At 42.1% G+C, this 19,143-nt stretch overlaps 1 protein-coding gene across 1 annotated transcript; it reads right to left on the reverse strand.

The window, feature by feature from the left end:
- Positions 1 to 726: 726 nt before the first annotated feature.
- LOC117466223 (indian hedgehog B protein-like) lies at positions 727 to 7,246 on the reverse strand. The gene is made up of 4 exons (XM_034109362.1): positions 6,404 to 7,246; positions 5,029 to 5,186; positions 4,658 to 4,761; positions 727 to 2,481 (listed from the first exon to the last, which is right to left on the reverse strand). Exons 1-4 carry the CDS (start codon positions 6,707 to 6,709, stop codon positions 1,733 to 1,735), a joined length of 1,317 nt encoding a protein of 438 aa, XP_033965253.1. The 5' UTR covers positions 6,710 to 7,246; the 3' UTR covers positions 727 to 1,732.
- Positions 7,247 to 19,143: the final 11,897 nt, after the last annotated feature.

The following is a 19,143-nucleotide window of genomic DNA, read 5'->3' on the forward strand; positions in this document are numbered from 1 at the left end:
TGCTGCTGTCCGTGGTACTGAAACCAAGCAGCAGCCCACCCTGTAACCACAGGCCGCATTCACAATGTGCAAGCTGTTGCGATTCATGACTATTTACAGCGATTGCTCACTTTTATTGCGCTTCACGTATCAACATGTAACAGATGAGTATCAGCACATGTCCAAAACAGAGCTGCTATCTCATTGGTGTTTCTGAAGAAAAATAAATCCCAGGCCTGTCTGTCAGAACAAGCGTTAAGTAAATAAAGACTTTATAACATAGAGTAAACAGTATGGATGATGTATGCTGTAAGATCTTTAATAAATATGTTGCCATTAAATAAAGCACAGAGTAGATTGGGTTTAAAAACAACAACTTTATGTTTCACATACAAATTGTATGAACAGAGTTGCCAAAAAATAATAATAGTTTACATTATTTTCTAAAAAATAGATCTTTAAATATTCTCTCCAGCAATAGCTTAATATACATATGTGACAAATGTTTTTAAGAAGGCATATAGAGAAACGCCTTGGAGCTCCTAGATAGCAACGTTTGAGTTGATATGCTCAATAAGTGACAACCTCAACAAACACTTATAATATAGTAATATAAAAACATGAATTGTCATTCAGCCATCCATCACATCTGCTGACGATAACAACAGAATTGCTGTACCTTTGTGAATCCAGGTGTTAAGTATAGTGTGATGGGTGGGATACCAAATAAATCAATGCAAAGGAGAGTTATCAAGTAACCATCTGTAATTGAATATTATGCAGCTGTTGCTTAATACAGTAGTTGAATACAGCCTGAGTGTTGTGTATAACTTAAGTAGATACTACTGATCGGAAATTGAAAACCTGAAACAATGAAAACATGTCACAAAATACATTTTAAATAAAATAACTGATAAAAAAACATGAAGATGTATAGATGAACCATATGAATCCTTTGAGATAATGAAGCAGATGAAATACTTTGAAAAACAGATTGGCAGCATGTCCATTATTAACCCATGCATTTGCCTTGCATTGGTAAGTATACACACAGTGCCCATTATCATTTTTCTGTCATTTAAATACACAGAACTTCCTCCATCATGGTCCAGTTAAATATTATTTGGGAAATTAATTATAATATACAGTATCGGCTCGATAAAATAGAAGTAACAAAAAAATCTGAGGATTGATTTCAGGAATGATTCTGACAGAACATTTGAACCATTCCTAAAAGAATAAATACCTATGTACATATAGAGCTTCAAACCACACCTAGTTCAGTCACTGGGTTTCTCAATGTTCTTCATTCCTCCTCAAATGTTTCCTTCATTTTTTCTAAGAATCATGGGGCTCCAAAAACGTGTAAAATGTATAAAATGTTCTCTTATTATATCAGTAAACCCCAGCGTGATCTCACACATTTTAGGACATTAAATACAGTACAAAGGAATAATTCAACTTGATTGTCTTCACTTCCTCCTTTTTTCATTTTTTGAAGGGAATTTGATTGTCATTCCAGTCATCTAAATCATTTGGAATGAAGGAAACCAAAATTTCCCAAAGTAAAAAAAAATGCTGCCAGTCTATTGTCTTTTGCACACTTACATGTACTACAATTAGGAGTTTGTTGATGTTTAGCAAATACATGCAAGTAAAGTAAAAAACAATTGTTGATGGTTCTTGATTTGTGCTTTGTTTCTCCTGAATAAAGTGAAAGAGGTCATCAGAGTGTACCATGTCACTGTGGCTCCTATCTTTGTACTTGCTCGATCCCTAAGGGGTGGAAGTGTCCAGCACCCAATAGCATTTGCCCCAGCCTCTGTAGAAGCCAAGTGTACCAGGGCAGGCCATCAGTCTGAGGTTCTGAGGGTCCGATCAGGCTGTAGAAGACCCTCAGTGGGGCCAGGGCCCAGTGGGCCAAATGGTGATTGTCCACAGCTGCATAGCAGGATGCTAGCACACCATTCACCACTATGGAGCCATGCTGGGTTAGTGGGGCATACAGCCCGGTGTTCCTCTGTTCTTCTACAAAGGTCACTACCGAAAGTTCTGCCTGTGAGCCCACTTTCCCTTGTGATATAAGTACACACTGTCCAGGCTGGACTTCACTGGCAAATACTGTCCTCAGATCTGCTTTCCAGCGAGGCCTGTCCTTTTGTATGGAGCCCTTTAGTGGCGGCCTATCAGCTGTCTTGTCCCACTTTGGCTCACTCTGCTCACCACTGCAGTCTGTGACAAAGATCAGGTGAGCGGCTGTGAGAGTAATATTAAGTCCTCTGCTGGTGCCAATGATGTAAAAGATCTTTGTGATGTTGGGCTGGTGGTCCAGGAAGGACAGGACCGGACTGTAGAGCAGGGAGCCGTGACCATCTGTCGTTGAAGAGGCCAAGACTCGGTCACCAGGGTGAAGGTCACGCATCTGTTTAGTAGCCCCGCCCTGGAGGATAACCTGAGCATCGCCAGGGAAACAGCCACCGGTTTTGGCGGCAACAGAATGTTCTGGAGAAATACAAAAATAAAAATACGATTATTGGATTTAACTTTGTGTTAACGTTTATGAAGAATAATAAAGAAAGTAAAGAAAAACAAAAAAGATTATTTCTCTTACGAAAAGAGCAAAATCACAGCAGCACTTGGACCCCCAGTGGCTTCATCTGCACATTGTTCTAACAGCTGTAGGTCACTGAGTGATTTATAAAGCAGGCCAGACTTTGACACTGACCCAAGGACAACTTTATCTCAGTGGATCAGCGGGAGATTGTTAGCATATGTATATAATGTGACTCATGTTCAAACCCTGGCTTTCCTGTCTACACAAGAAGAATATGTGTAAATGCATGCACAATTAATTAGATTTACCACTATACTATAATGAAATACATGTTATTTTTGATTCTTTCAACTGGTTTGTGTGTGGGGTGGGGTCGGAAGAATGTATAATGGATAATAAAGTAACTATTGTCAAAAGGAAGCACTCCTGGTATTTTTCATATACTGTAAAGTGTTTTACTGTGAAGTTTGACCCCTCACTATACTATCACATGGATAGCACGTGTCTGCCCAAGACAGCCCAGTATGTACATTTGATCCGGAGTAAATCTGGACAAGGTGGCCCTTTAAGACGCAGTGAGACGAGGTGGCAAGAAGAGGTAGTCAGCAAGAGCTAATGGATAACCAGCTGATTATATCACCACAGTCTGAGCACGGCCCGGGGTCAGGGAAACAGGAAGGTACACAGACTCAGACCTGGGTCTAGATGTTGTTTGGATTACAGCAGAGGTTGTGCTTCAAGCCAATGGTTCCACACAAGAATGAGCACTGGCACATTGTAAAGAGGCTGATTCCTTACTGACGGCAACATCTTTTTTTAAATAAGAAAGAATGTGTGTGTGTGTGTGTGTGTGTGTGTGTGTGTGTGTGTGTGTGTGTGTGTGTGTGTGTGTGTGTGTGTGTGTGTGTGTGTGTGTGTGTGTGGGTGTGGGTTGTGTTAAAGCAGTCTTAAAGCAGCCACATGTTTGTCTAAGGTGTGTGTTTCTGTAAGCCAGAGGGCTGCAGAGAAGGAGGTCTTTGACTGGGAGGTGATAAGACTTAGATAAGAGATCTGAGAGAACCCTACTGAAGGAAAAGCTACAGCAAAACAAAGGGAGAGTTAATCATCTCACAGCGTCTAACCTCAATGGACTGCTAGAATGTAGTTTGGCATCAAATAACTGGTAGTACTAGACATGGGTAAATGGGTTTCTAAAATGTCCCAGGTTAGAATGGCTTGAGGTGGAATGCGGTCAAGTATTGTTTGCTTAAGGGCTGTATCTGATTTGAAATAACATTTGATAAAATAAAAGGCTCTATTATTGGAATGCAGAAAAAGAGAGGCAGATAAAATGTCAAATATACAATAGATGTTATCTGTTCCATTTATTTGATATAAGTGATTGATCTGTCCTAACACTACACATAGTGTAGTTTACATCCATGTCAAAAATATCAATTTTACACTAGCCTCATCTGCGAATCATACAGCTTTCTAATGTGCGATCACAAAGAATGATCACTTTACGATGAGATCAAGAAGAGAGCACAGGTGCAACACCCTGCTTTGATTGGCTCCCAATAGGCCGTACACAAACACACACACACACACACACACACACACACACACACACACACACACACACACACACACACACACACACACACACACACACACACACACACACACACACACACACACACACACACACACACACACACACACACACACACACAACGTGGTGATAGTGGCACTGAAAGGCAAAGTAAACCATTAGTGAATCACCAACAAAAGCATCAACCTCATTAGTGGTAATGACAGCTGGCCACAAACACAAAAAACATACAAATACACACACACACACACACACACACACGCACACACACACACACACACACACACACACACACACACACACACACACACACACACACACACACACACACACACACACACACACACACACACACACACACACACACACACACACACTCACACACACACACACACACACACATCACACACACACACACACACACACACACACACACACACACACACACACACACACACACACACACACACACACACACACACACACACACACACACACACACACACACACACAAAGCAGTTCCATCTTACCTGACTTAACGCTACAGTGAATGTGGGCTTTGGACTCGTAGTAGACCCAGTCAAATCCAGCTTCTACTGCCAGCCGGGCCAACATGCCATACTTGTTTCTGTCCCTGTAAATGAAAATACCAGGAGATATTGTAAACTCCTAATGTAATTCAATCAGAATTTGACTGCATAGTTTTCCAAAAAGCACAGAAAACCTAAATATTCCAAATGACATTCAAACATTATTTTTACATTGTAATACCTTTAAACACAACACTGAATAGTTGGTTGACTCATGACATTACTGATAGATTGACTGAGTGACCTGCTATAAGCAGTGTAACTTATAACTGGTCTAAATGGGCTATTCACACCACAAGATGCATTCCTACCTGTCTGATGTGGTGATATCCAAAGCACGTCCCTCGTAGTGCAACGAGTCTTCTGAATGATGACCATCCTCATCCCAGCCCTCAGTCACTCTCAGCTTAACACCTGGCCACATGTTCATCACTGAGATGGCCAGAGAGTTTAACTTGTCTTTGCAACGCTAAGAGAGAGGTAAATGGAGGGGAAAGTAAGGAAAGCTGTTCAAATCCAACACTACGATAAGAAATAAGGTTATCAAATAAGAGCAGATGGAGGTAAAGACCAACTGAAGAGAGAAGAGAGGGACGTTATGGGAAGAGTTTGGTGGGTTAAGTATGAGGCATCGTTTCAGCAAAACGGTCAACAAAAAGATGCCCAAGTTCAGGGGAAGAAATATATATATAATGAGGAGAGAGAGTGTGTGTTTGGGTGTGTGTTTGTTGGTGGAGCAGATAGTCAGAGACATCAGTGAATCGCATTAAGACGGGGACAGGGAAGTTGGGATGGGAGAAAAACGACAGAAAGTGGAAGAACAGAGACGGAGTGTGAGAGTTACTCAAAGCAAACAGCATGTTCATTAGTTCATTCACAAGTGATGAGGGCATACCTCTTCACTAACATATCCAAACACTAGTAGACATGGAGACAATAGCCTTATTATAACAGTGTCAGGTGAATGTTGTCAGGTGAATGGTCAAAGTACACACAACTATCCGAGTTCTTGCATGGGATGATTTAGCAGTTTTTCAGTTACTTATGTAAAGTGTACGGTCCAAAGTTAAAGGAGATATATTTACACAAGAAAATGTAATCTCATTAATAGCAAATAATTGACAATTTAATTACAATTACATTTTAGTGAACGGTGCGTTCTCTGGCCTCCATATAAAAAATACCTTTATGTGAAACTAAAATTAAGATTTTGGCAGTGAAATGTATCCTGGATATACTTTGGTTTGAACCTAAGATTAATGTTTTTTACGCAATCCCCTTATGTCTAAACTAATTTATTATTGTACAATGATTGACTCAACAAAACAAAGCTGAGTTCAGGAGTAATGGCAATATATCACGGCAATATCAGCAGCCAAAAATGGAGCAAAATCCAAAGCTGAGAGTCAATTAAATCAATCATTTTGGTTGAAACATTTAACAGAGAGCAAACATTCAGGAGACAATTGGATGCAACAGTGTGACTAATCTATTCTGAATTAGTGCAGTTATTTCACATTCCAATGATTAACCAAAATTGACATTGCAAATGTGTTTATTCTTCTCAATGTTGCCAATGAACAGCATAAACCAGGTATGAAGCAACATGGCACTCAGGAACACCGAGCTATCTTTGTGCAAAAATATGTTTGCACCCATGCCTTTCCATCCACGTTCCTTCCTTACCTGGGTCATGAGCCTGTCAGCCCCCGTGTCCTCCTCATCTTTGAAGATAATATCTGTGTTGTAATTCGGCGTGAGTTCTTTAAAGCGCTCGGAGTTGCGCGTTATTTTACCCTCGGGTCTCCCGCTGGCTCCCAGGGTCTTCTCGGCTACCTTGGGGCTGAATTGCTTGTAGTCAAGCGGGATGAGCTTCTTCGGGAGCCGCCTCTTGCCGTACCCCCTCCCCGGCCCGCAGCCCTCCGAGGCAGGTGCGAGGAGGAGGACCAAGGCACACAGAGAGGTGGTGAGGAGGATGAAGGAGATCCGCATCGCCCCGGGCGGAGGGAGGTCTCTCCCTGGGGAGAGAGATGTCTTCAGTACCTCCCCGGCTCAGTTCCCGACTCCATCGTCCGTGACAGTCGCAACATCACGTCCGAAAGACTCGGATAAAAGACGCTCACCTCTCCAGCTCCAGGCACCATGAGGACACCAAAACGGTTTTTTAGCTGTTCCAAAAAATGTACCCACAATTGAGAAACTTCGCTCCCTCCGCCTTACAGAATCAACAGTAAGTGTGTAGGCTGTAAAGTCCGTGTATTTAAACAAACAGGTTCAAAGTCGATTTGGTGGGCGAGATAGTTAAAGAGAGAGAGAGCGGTTACTGATATCCAAGTTGCAGTGTTGTGGTTTCTCTCCCTCTTTTTCTTTTGCTCTGTGAAACTGTCACAACACCGGCCACTTTCACCCGCTGCTTGGCTGGTCTCTGCATATGCGACCGGCGTGCAACAAGCTGCAGCTTTCCAGTTGAATTGAAAGGATTTGAGTGATCCAAAACGATCTGTTGCCACTTCAGACCGCACCCTGCCAGTCCTGCCCTCCTCTCTCCTCTCCCTCTCCCTCTCTCCCTCTCTCCCTATGTCCCTACTCTGCCACCCACCCCGCCCTCCCGGGCACAGGGTGCACTGGAGAGTCCTGTCCACACTCTGCTGGCAGGCAAGCAGCAAACACAAGCTTTGCCCTTTACTGCTGCCACTTCACATTTCCACTTTTTTTCCTTTGCCTGTCTATGCCCTTGAGAGCTCAGCATGGGGACGACCTCGTTTTTGTTTTTGTTATAAACAGTAAACAACACACTATCACAATCAATTAAACTAATCAATTTCCTGGAGTAGGCAGCCACCGATGTGTTTTCCCCCTGGCTGCATTCCAATATAAAATATGATCAAGGGTCACTGGTTGACTGGCTGGCCGGTGTTTGGTTGACTGAATATTAATGGGGTAATTTACTAGCAGTGAGACGGACTGATTTCCTGATGTTTGGCAGGTGGACTAGCTGAAGCGTTGCTTGGCTGAATAACTGATAGTCTGACAGTCCAACAGACAGTTTGACTTGCTGACTGACAGACTGACTGAATCTAAGATTGACTGCCTGTCTAGACGATTGTCCTAATTAATCAACATGATTAATAACTGTATGCCATGTTTCCTAAAATTGAGAAAAACGTCTCTCACACACACACACACACACACACACACACACACACACACACACACACACACACACACACACACACACACACACACACACACACACACACACACACACACACACACACACACACACACACACACACACACACACACACACACACACACACACACACACACACACACACACACACACACACACACACACACACACACACACACACACACACACACACATTCACATATACATGCACACACACTAGCAAACTCAACCCCTCCAAATTAGCTCTTCAAATATTTGCCAGCAGAAAATCAGTGGTCTCACCCCTGTTTCTCAGGGTAGGCTCCTTTGAATGAAGTGAACTGTACAAGGCTGAGGGTTTCCACAATTTATGTTTTATTATTTGTAAGTGTAAACACCATAAAGTATTTCTGCCGCACTACCGCTTTTCATGTCTCATGATGGAACAGAGAAAAGCAAAGAGAGGGATTCACACACCGTAAACAGTCATCTATAGCTGTGTTTGCCTTTAAGCTGAAATAGAACATAAACTGGGACTTGTGTAAATTCATTAGAACTTTCCTGGTATGTCATAAGTCAGTTAAAAAGAAATCTAAATGAGTGCTATAGAGGTGACTGTGTTTTACTCAATTTGTATTTCCAGCTTTGTTATGTGGAAATGCTCTGATAATGAAGTATCACCTTATTAAGGAAGGGGAATCTCTTTTAAAAGGGACACAGTGGATACTTCTAAATGTGTAGAGAAGTGTCACAAAATCAGGAAAGTGAGGTGGACATGCGCAAAGTGTATCTTTTGTGAAATATTACAGCTGAAAATGTTGCATGCAGATCAATGTATGGCAGTGCCTTGGGTGGTTCAACATTCCCTTTTACTTTTTCACGAAATCTTACATATGTCCAGTTAGTAAAAGACTACCGACAGCAGCTGTTAGCTTAGCTTAGCACACATACTTTAAGCAGGGGGAAACAGCTGGCATGGCTCTGTCCAAAGCGGACAGAATCTGCCTACTATACTTCTGAAGGTTACTTATTAACACATTATAGTGTGGTTTTTTAATCCGCACAATCACTGATTTGTACAAGAGCCAAGTTAATGTTTTTCATGGATCTGGGTGCCTGATTTCTTTCCAAGAGTATCAGTAACCTCTTGGAGTTTCAGATGATCCCCTGCCAAACTTATGGTGACGACAAGAGCTCAGAAAGTCACAAGTCAAGAAATCACTCAAAGAATGTCACTTTTCCACACCGAGACAATCATAAATGTATGTGAATATGCAATATGTGGCGGGAGATGGCTGTTGCAGTTCCCAGTTGTATTTATGCTAAGCTAAGCTAACAATCTAATGGCACCACCAGAGCTTCATAATACTCTGAAGACCTGAGAGTTGCCTTGTTCTACTGATCCAACTGAAAGAAAGAGATTAAGGATATGTATCAATTAAAGGTGGGGTATGTAATTTATTTCAGAAACACTTTTTGTTATATTCCATGGAATGCTCTTAACATCCCGTTAGCAATGAATATATTAATGCTTTGACAATAAATACATAACACATTTTTATCTGTGGAAGCCGTGGCGCTGTAAAAAGCACGACCAATCATTTTAGCCGGCCCGGCTAAAATAACTGGATGGCCTACCTGCCTGTCAGCCTTCCATCTGTGCACAAACTTATCTTTTTCCGGTTGTGTACTTTCAAATTCTAGCGCAATCGAGCTGGTTTCTCCAAAATGACATACCCCACCTCTACAGTTTTTCTCGATTGCTAACACACTTTTTTTTTTAAATTGCTCAGTTTCTCAGAACACTAAACACAATTCACAAAAACACACACCCAAAGTGCAAAACACTTCATTTATCCTGCTAAATGAAGAACTGCCCTCAAAGCTACATAAACACTTACCAAATGCAAACTTAAGCACCAAATATAACACACTTCATTCATAATACTAGATGGTTTGACCACCCAGCTACTGCTGAGCATAATCTAAAGCACTTTCATCTGTTATGGGCTATGCTCTGTACATAGAGGGTTCTGCAGAGAAAGATTGCTTGAGTTTACAGAAATACAGTAAATGAAGAAATACGAATGAGTTGTTGAAAGAAATCACATTTTATTCAAATATAACATTGTGCAACATGCATCTCAGCACATAGTTACTATGCTTCGGATCTCTCTAAGTGTGATGGCATTGTTTGCCAAAACCCAGTTTGTAACTGCTGCTTCCTGTCCCTCGTTGGAAACCCTTAGCCTTCCACCTGCACCTCTTTGTTTCTCAGTCCTTCAGATAAACAACAAAGATATAGTGGTTGGTCAGTGTCTGTGTTGCATAAAAGTAAGTTTACCACAGTACATTGTGCAGGATTGTTGTACAGTTATAGTATCAACATGCCAACAATTCAATTACAGTGATGAAGTAAATACGTTTCACGCAACAGATATAAGCACAGATATATCATGAATTATGCAGAGCTAAAAACTGGTAACTAACCTGTTTTCAAGTCTAAGTGTCCGGATTACAGAGGCGACAGTACATCGGCTTAGATTAGGCTGAACCTTCTGTCCAGCCTCTCATCGTCAAACCATGGTTGATAACATTTCATTAGAGAGTATTCTTATTTGTCCACGTCCTCTCCCTCTAGCTCTACCTCTCGTTCTTTCTCCTCTCACTCTCACCTCACCCCACCTCTTCCTCTTCCTCTTGCTTCCATGTTGGCTTCCATTGTTGCTGTAAGAAAGTTCTCACCTGTGATCTTTTTATGGTGCTAACATCCTGATTGATGAGCCAACAATGATGCTATCAGGTGTTTGGTCAGGTGGAACGTGTTTCTTGATCATTGGTCCATGTGTGAGGCATTTTAAATATCAGTGTTTTAAACCTGCTAACACGTGACTTTATGTCAGATTCCTGTGGAGAGACGTGGAGAGACGTGTGCAGTGGTTTGCAAAAAGTGCCATGTTGATTTGCAAATTGTGTGAAAAGCTGAAAACGTGTTTAGAGTTTTGGAGATTTGAGCCGATATTTTGCTCTTTGAGTGTCAGTTAAAATAATTGTGCTTTATGTAGAATTTTAGTGTGTTAGCAATCGAGAAAAACTGTAATCAAACTATTCTGTTTAAAGTTGGTGGTTTAACCTTTGACAACCTCTGCCTGTTAACATCAAGAGTTGTAAAGACTTGAGAAAGATACTGAATGTAAAACTGCTAATAATGAGAGACCAACGCCTTGCACGGCAGTTCTGCCACATTTGTCATGTGAACCAATCATACGTTGAAAGGTTAAAGGCGCTGAGTGATGAAGGGATTTATCACTTACACTATTAAACAGCTGATGGGATGTATCACATTCAGTACCGTTTGTAAGAGCCGATACTTCTACATTTGTACGTGGAGGATACGTCCCCAGCTGACCCAGAAAGCGACGCAGGTTCTGGTCCAGGCTCTCGTCATCTCACGCCTATAGACTACTGCAACTCCCTCCTGGCTGGTCTACCTGCACGTGCCATCCGACCTCTGCAGCTCATCCAGAATGCAGCGGCTCCTCTGGTCTTCAACCTCCCTAAATTCTCCCACACCACGCCGCTCCTCCGCTCCCTCCACTGGCTTCCGGTAACTGCTAGAATCCACTTCAAGACACTGGTACTTGCGTACCATGCTGCGAATGGATCTGGCCCTTCCTACAGCCAGGACATGGTTAAACCGTACACCCCAGCATGTGCACTCCGCTCTGCATCAGCCAAACGACTCGCTGCACCCTCGCTGCGAGGGGGACCCAAGTTCCCATCAGCAAAAACACGTGGGTTTGCTATCCTGGCTCCAAAATGGTGGAATGAGCTCCCCATTGACATCAGGACAGCAGATAGCTTACACACCTTCCGGCGCAGACTGAAAACCCATCTCTTTCGACTCCACTTCGAGCGATAGAACTATTAACAAAGCACTTATATACTAATAAAGGACTGGCTCATCTAAAGCCAGTTGAGTAGCACTTGAAATGTTTTTGCTCTATGAAACCTGATGTACTTATATGATTCTGTTTTCTTCAAGTTTGTATTTTGTTGGTCGAACGCACTTATTGTAAGTCGCTTTGGATAAAAGCGTCAGCTAAATGCAATGTAATGTAATGTAATGTACAAACCTTTGTCCGTGTCCTTGCGTGAGCAGAAATCAATATGCAAATGTGTGTGTACCCACATTTGCCCAAGCATATGCTTTCCTGTAACTATCAACATTTTGTGGCTGTGTGTGTGTCATCCTTTCTTTGAAGATCATAAATACAGGCGTGGTTCCAGGCAGGCCGGCAGCCTATTCAGCGTGGCTGTCGACAATGCTTCAGAAGTGGTCACATTCTCCCATCCATCTATCCATCCCTCCCTTCATCCATCCGTCTTTCAGTTCCTCTTTGCCTCAAGAAAGGACACCATGGCCTTTCAAGCAGACACCAATCTGATCAGATCAAACCAGAGGGGAGCCTGACACACCACAACCCCAAACAGATCTTCTCTCTCTGCTCGTATTAATCAACCTGTCAAATTCGCTGTCTTACACCATTTCTCTTAGCCTTTTTATGTTCACATTCTGTAAGGTATGAGCTCAAACACACATGCATGCAGTCCCACAAACACAAAGGCAAAAACACACATATCCAGACATGTGCGTGTAGTGCACGCTCACACGCTAGCAGATTCACACGCACACCAGGCCAGCAGACGAGCCAACCGAGCATCAGGCCCGTGCTCATTGATGTTTGTTAAAGTTATTAATTTTCTCTGTGAAATAAGAGGCCTCGGTGGCAGGACAGAAGGAGGTGGGTGCCCGCACCAGAATCTATCTCTGCTTTCATCTGCTGGCACTGGGGCTCTATGAGTCCACAGCTAAGGGCCTTTACATGGACATCGGGGTTACCCGCGCTTACCCTGGGCCCTAACCAACAAAGGCTCTGAGTGGGGCAAAAAAGGAGGAAGGCACAGATGAAAAGAAATGCCAAGAAGGAGATGAAGGGGAAAAAAGGGAAACATTTAAAAAAGGATGACACACACAGACAGAGAGATAATGAGAGAGGGTGAGAAACATTTACAAAGGGGTTGAGGAGAACATTTAGGGAAATGAGGGCACAAGATGTGAATTAAAGAGTTAATGAGAGAAAGAGAAATATGTTAGAGGGATTGAATGAGTAAGAGAGAGTGAGTAGGCTACATGGCACATACGCTGGTAAACAAGTGAGTTTGGGTTGTTTTGCACTCAGTGGAAGCTAGCGTGTTTGTGGCTTGTGGTGATTCGCTGTAATGGGGGTTAAAGGACGTTATGCTCAAGGTAACAACAGCTGGTGGCTGAAACCACCATCCCTCTTCCTCCTTCTCCTTCTTCTGTCCCTCCAAACACTCCAGCGTCTAACCCCAGACCACAATAAACACCTATCACTATGTTTCCAGATACACTCAGCTTCTAGGCATCAGAGTGCTTCTATCTGAAACCTTGTAAGCATTATACTTTCAAGACAAGGAAATGAAACTTCCTGGATTTGCTGCACTTAATTGTAGCCTTCACACATTTTGACATACATTTTTGTCAGTGAGTCTTGGCCAGTGCGAGGAGTTACGGAGCTAAGCTGGAGCTAACATAGCAGCCAGTGAAAACCACAATGACCAAAACTGTCTATCAATGGTTGTGAGTGGCACCGATACTAGTATTGCTAAAGCGGAGCTCAGTGCACTGTGTTTTGTCAAAGAGTAGACAGAAATAAAAATAAAAGAAGGGTAATATAAAAGTAGAGTAGGCCTACAGGCTAAATATGTCTGGCAGTTAGCGGCCTAGGCTAGCCACCACATGGATAAGCAAACAAAGATCTGCCCTGGGGAGTAAAGTATGCTGTGTTTTGACACTCAATACATATGGATGGAGAAACACACGCACATACATGTACAAATACACAAGCACGCAGGTGGCTACAGACATAGGTTGTCAAAAACACTAAATGCAGTAATACATGCACCATTTAGTTTGCATTATTACAAGCAAACAGCCACAACCCACCTATGGAATCATAGTATAGTCATAGCCATCAATGAGTACTGACATAAATGCCACAGTCTAAACACAGCTGCAACTTAGAAACAGAGTTCTATGCTTTTGGCATATTTATTAATTACATGTGGATAGTTCACTTATAAGCCTAGTCTTAAAATAAGACTTGAGGGCTGAGTGAGACACATGTTTAAAAGAGTGGAAACTTGCTTTAGGATTCCTGTCAAAGACTTAAGTCAAATGTGTATGAAGTATCCTAATAACAAGTCTAGTACCTGGGTTATGCCAACAATAATGCAGTCGGTGCTCTTGCTCTACTCTCTCCATATCAAATTAAGGATGTTTTCTTCTTCCTACCTCCCTACCTCTCTCTCTCTCTCTCTCTGCTTCCCCCCTCTCTCTCTCACTCTCTCTCTCTCTCTCTCTCTCTCTCTCTCTCTGTCTCTCTCTCTGTCTCTCTCTGTCTCTTGAGTGTGTGCCACATCTGTGGGCTCTGTGGTGATGTTTCTCTGCTCAGAATGGATTCACCAGCTCAAAAACGTCCCTATTATATTTATATTTTACTACACCACTGGAAATCCATGCCAGCTGGGCTGCAGAACATTGGGCAGAAAGAGGGAGAGAAAGCAAATGGGGAGGAGGGCAAGTTAGAGAGAGAGAGAGAAAAAGAGCTAGGGAGAGAAATTGAGAGCCACAAGCATAAACCTTAACGAAAAAGAGGATATAGAAGAAACACAGGTGGAGTCAGAAGTAGTAGAAAAATAGTAAAGTAACGTTAAGAGCATAAGAAAGGGGAGGAACAGCATGAGTGAGGCGGAAAGTGGATAGAGAGAGGTCGGTTGAGTGGGCACCCAGAAATAGGCTGTGACAATATGATTACCCTGGGTGCTCAAAGGTAAACACAGAAATGGGCTGACGAAAAGACGAGTCAATTTCCTCTTACACACACACACACACACACACACACACACACACACACACACACACACGCACGCACGCACGCACGCACACACACACACACACACACACACACACACACACACACACACACACACACACACACACACACACACACACACACACACACACACACACACACTCATGTTGCACAGACACACATGCAAGCTTGTTAACCGGAATCACAGAAAAACAAGAGTGACCTCTGATGAGTGGAGCTTGATGAAGGACAGAGGGACGTGTCTCTGAAAGAACGAAGGGAGGGAGAGAGAGGGAAGGTTGATGACAGATGAGGAAGGAAGAAGGGCCATGGATGAGGAGAGAGGAGGTCATGGGAGGGTAAGTGGGATGACTGAAATAATTGGTTGAGTGGATGCATATTTAATCAAATAAAAAAACACCACTTTTGCCTTACTTTATTCATTATGCAGTCCATTCTATATTTGTATTGCATTATAATTATTTGGCTGATGCTTAACTGCAAATCAAGTTCAAATAATTGCAATTAGCCTTCATAGGACCAAAAGCCAAGACTTTGCTAAAATGTTTTTTTTTCTAATAAATGAGGCAGTAATGCGACTGTCCCGACTTCAGAGGGAAGTTTATTTCAACACTGTTGCCTGCACCATGAAAGTAATTATAAATTCTGTATGAGCACTACAGCAGCCTGGTCTCCGAAAATGTTAGACCGCAAATACAAAAACATTATCAACACAAAATACTGTACATTGCCAATGCCAACCTATAAGACACTGTTTCACACATGACTTTGATGAAACGTGAAATTTACGCTGACGGTGGTGTATTATTGTTGTATTTGATTCATGTTCATGTCATCTCTTCAATTTTGGGAGAAGCTAGCAAAGCCGTACTTAAAAAGTCTTATTTTTGCTCTAACACCATTATTAAATGCTCTTAATCAAGACTGCATCCCGATTTGTAACTTCAGACAAAGAGGATTTTTGTTGTTGTTGTGCATATTGAATAAGAAAGATACACTTTTTTTCTTGTTCTTGTAGCCTACTGATAGCAGGGCAACAACTAGATTTCCTTGCAGATTTTCAGATGGCTTTTACCTAACTGGTGATGCATTTTGAAATTGAAGATCATAATATTAAACTGAAAAAGATATACAACCCAGCCCAAAAGGGTTTCAAAGCTACATCCTGCAAAACCACACCCGACAGCGTGAACATGTTTTTAAGGACTCCCGTGGAACTACAACCTCCAGATGCTAGCGTTAATGCTAACTCCACATGCATCAAAAACCAGTAGGGCCTGGCTCATTTCGTGGCATCTGCAGGCAGTGGCAAGTACTTCCGGCATCTGCCACAGAGGCCACTATTCCGTGGCATCTGTGGCAAGTACTTCTGGCCACTACTTCGTGGCATCTGTGGCAAAAACTTCTGGCCACTACTTCGTGGCATCTGTGGCAAAAACTTCCGGCATATGCCACCGATGCCACAACTTGCCGAGGCATCTGCCGCTGCTCAACGGGATGCCAGAGTAAGAGAAGGTTTACTGTAGCTGTCACTCGCCTTCCGTGGCAAATGCTGCTATTTAAACCCGTATTTATCGTGTACAACAGGGGTCTTTAACTAAAATTCAACGAGGTCCAGTTAGAGAAAATCTCCCCATGCAAAGGTCCGGAACATCAAAATGTCTAACTTGCTTCATGAATTAGTGTGATATATATTGAAGTAGCTGTAGCTTTATCAACGTCTGCATGTAATCAACAACTGACTGCCAATCAAATAAAGTACAATTCAAAAACAACAATATTTATTGTCAATTAACATTGAACTATACAGTAAATACTGTGGATATGTGTAATGTTCCTCTCGGGATGCATTTACAAATAAAATAGAGAAAATAAATAAAATAGCTTTTGAAAATATGTGCATCTTAAAAGTGCTTAATTTTAGATAAATAAAATAAAGTGTAGCAGCAGCTTGAGTCCCTTTTTCTTTGTTAACCGTTTCACATCATGACTTAACAGTTTCAGACGATTATAGAACAATATCAGTCTTTACACAAAAGTTTTAAAGTTTCTCTTTCTTTCCCTCTTATATTGCAGTCCCTCACTCACTTTTTTTAAATTCAGTGTAAGAATTGAGCTGGAGCTTGTCCTGCCAGGAGTTTGTAAATCTGGGCTGAAATGGTGTCAGGGCCATTCTCATACACATGCAGATGCTCATTGGTTACAGTGATGCAAATACAGGTATGGTGAAAAAAGAGAGAACTATTCGAAGCAGAAAAAAAACAGCGTAATATACCATCTGACAAAGGCCTGTGCTATAATGCTTCAATTAACTGGCTATTCTTTATAATATACTCAGATCAATAGGAGACAGAGATGTTAAGTTATAAATCAAGGGGTTTTATTATTATTTACAGCAGGGGTGGGAACCTTTTTCCTTTCAATTTTTACAACATCCTCTGAGGGCCGTACAAATGATTGAACTCAACCTCTGCTTAAAAAAAACAAAAATCACAGCCCATTCATTTGGCCTTTCTTTCATTCTGTGCAAAGAAAAAGCAACCAATCCAGATATCTCCCCATGACTCACGCATGCATGCATGTGCTGGTGTGGCATGACCACCAAAACAGAAAGATATGGACACAAGATGTGTGCAAATGTATTTAGTATCCTATCCATGTGAACATGATTTAAGTGGGGGGGACCTAACCTCCTCTAGGAGGGTCCGGGGGCATGCACCCCCGGGAAGATTTTTTTTTAAATATTGAAGTTAAAAGCATCAATCTGGTACACTTTGAGAGCAACATTAAGAGATCTATGGATACATCTCTCAACACCCATATGAAACAGAACTGTAAGCATATTTTTCTTTTTGGATATTTTACAAATCACTCCCATTTTAAACTCTATTCTTGTTATTTTTAACAACTTTTTTGTTACTGTCATATAATATTTTATACCTGTTTTTCATTTAGTCTCATTAATAACTCTATTGATCATATCAAGGTGTGCCTTAACCTCACTGAGCTGAGGTTATTTGAGCCTCTCAGGAGAGAGCTCTCTTCCACCTGGTTGTAGAAAAGCGCTTTAAATTCGTTAGCATAGCTAGCTAACCAGATGCTAATAACAACAGATCGCCACTGTGCTTACAACTAAAGACACAGCCACGCAAACACTGCGGCATGTGTACGGCTCTTTATGGGTATTGCAATATGTTAAGGGCTGGAGCGGCGTTCCGGTGTTCTCTGTCAGCACTCCTTTCAGACGAGACATATACCACGTGAAGACACGTTACGCTCGGGTTGTGTTCATGGAACCTGTCCTTGGCCAGGAAAAACAGGTACTCTTGTTTAATTATTTTTGCGGTCTAGATTTCTTCTTCTTTTTTGAAGTGAGAAGTTGAAGTGAGAAGTTGTCCGTCAGTCAGACTGACGGACGGTCTCCCCCCCCCCACCCCCAAAACGAAAACTCTTCGGTTCTCCACGAATTACACAAGTCACCCAAATCAGCGTCAAAAAAGCGGGAGGAGCCGAAAAATCCCCTATTAATGTATTGATTATAGCTCCGGGTCCGTATAGGTCGGCGTCTGGGTCCGGATCCGGACCGCGGTCCGCCTGTTGCCGACCCCTGGTGTACAATGTCGCTGTTTAGGCATGACTTTATCGAACTGATCTGTACACAGGACTGATGTGTGATCTCTATTTTTCAAAAAGATTATACATTATCATTTCTATTCAATTTTACTTGGAGCATGGTTTGCTAAAATAAACAAACGTGCCATATTTATGATGAAATATTGGCGAGTAAGGTTGCAACGCCCTTGTCGCTTCTTGAGGGGAGTTTCCACTGCTTGCTACGATAAACCAGGTGTATTATGACTAGTAAAGACAAATAATTAACAAATACATATCTGTATTGACACAGCAACGTGTATACTGGTGTTATTAGACTTGGCTACAGACCTACAGTAGGGCAGCTGTAACTGATTGCAGTTGCCACTGCTAGTGAGATGCTAAGGTTTACTTTATAAATTAGGCAAAGGACAGTTATATTTGCCCCATGCCTTCAGCAGCAGCAGGCCATTCACTTTGATTTTATCCCGTTATGAAATGTCATCATTTCGACAATAAAGAAATGCTACATAAAAGTTATCTTGCACGTTGTATCGAACCATTCTAACTTTCAATATATTTAAAAAGAGATCTCTCTCTCTCATCTGCGTGCGGGGGCGGGGCCTCACAGACATGCTGCAGCGCTGTGCAGTCATGGATGTATGTGTGTAGTGTGCACACAG

Source organism: Pseudochaenichthys georgianus, chromosome 21 (assembly GCF_902827115.2).
Source record: "Pseudochaenichthys georgianus chromosome 21, fPseGeo1.2, whole genome shotgun sequence".
Taxonomy (NCBI): domain Eukaryota; kingdom Metazoa; phylum Chordata; class Actinopteri; order Perciformes; family Channichthyidae; genus Pseudochaenichthys; species Pseudochaenichthys georgianus.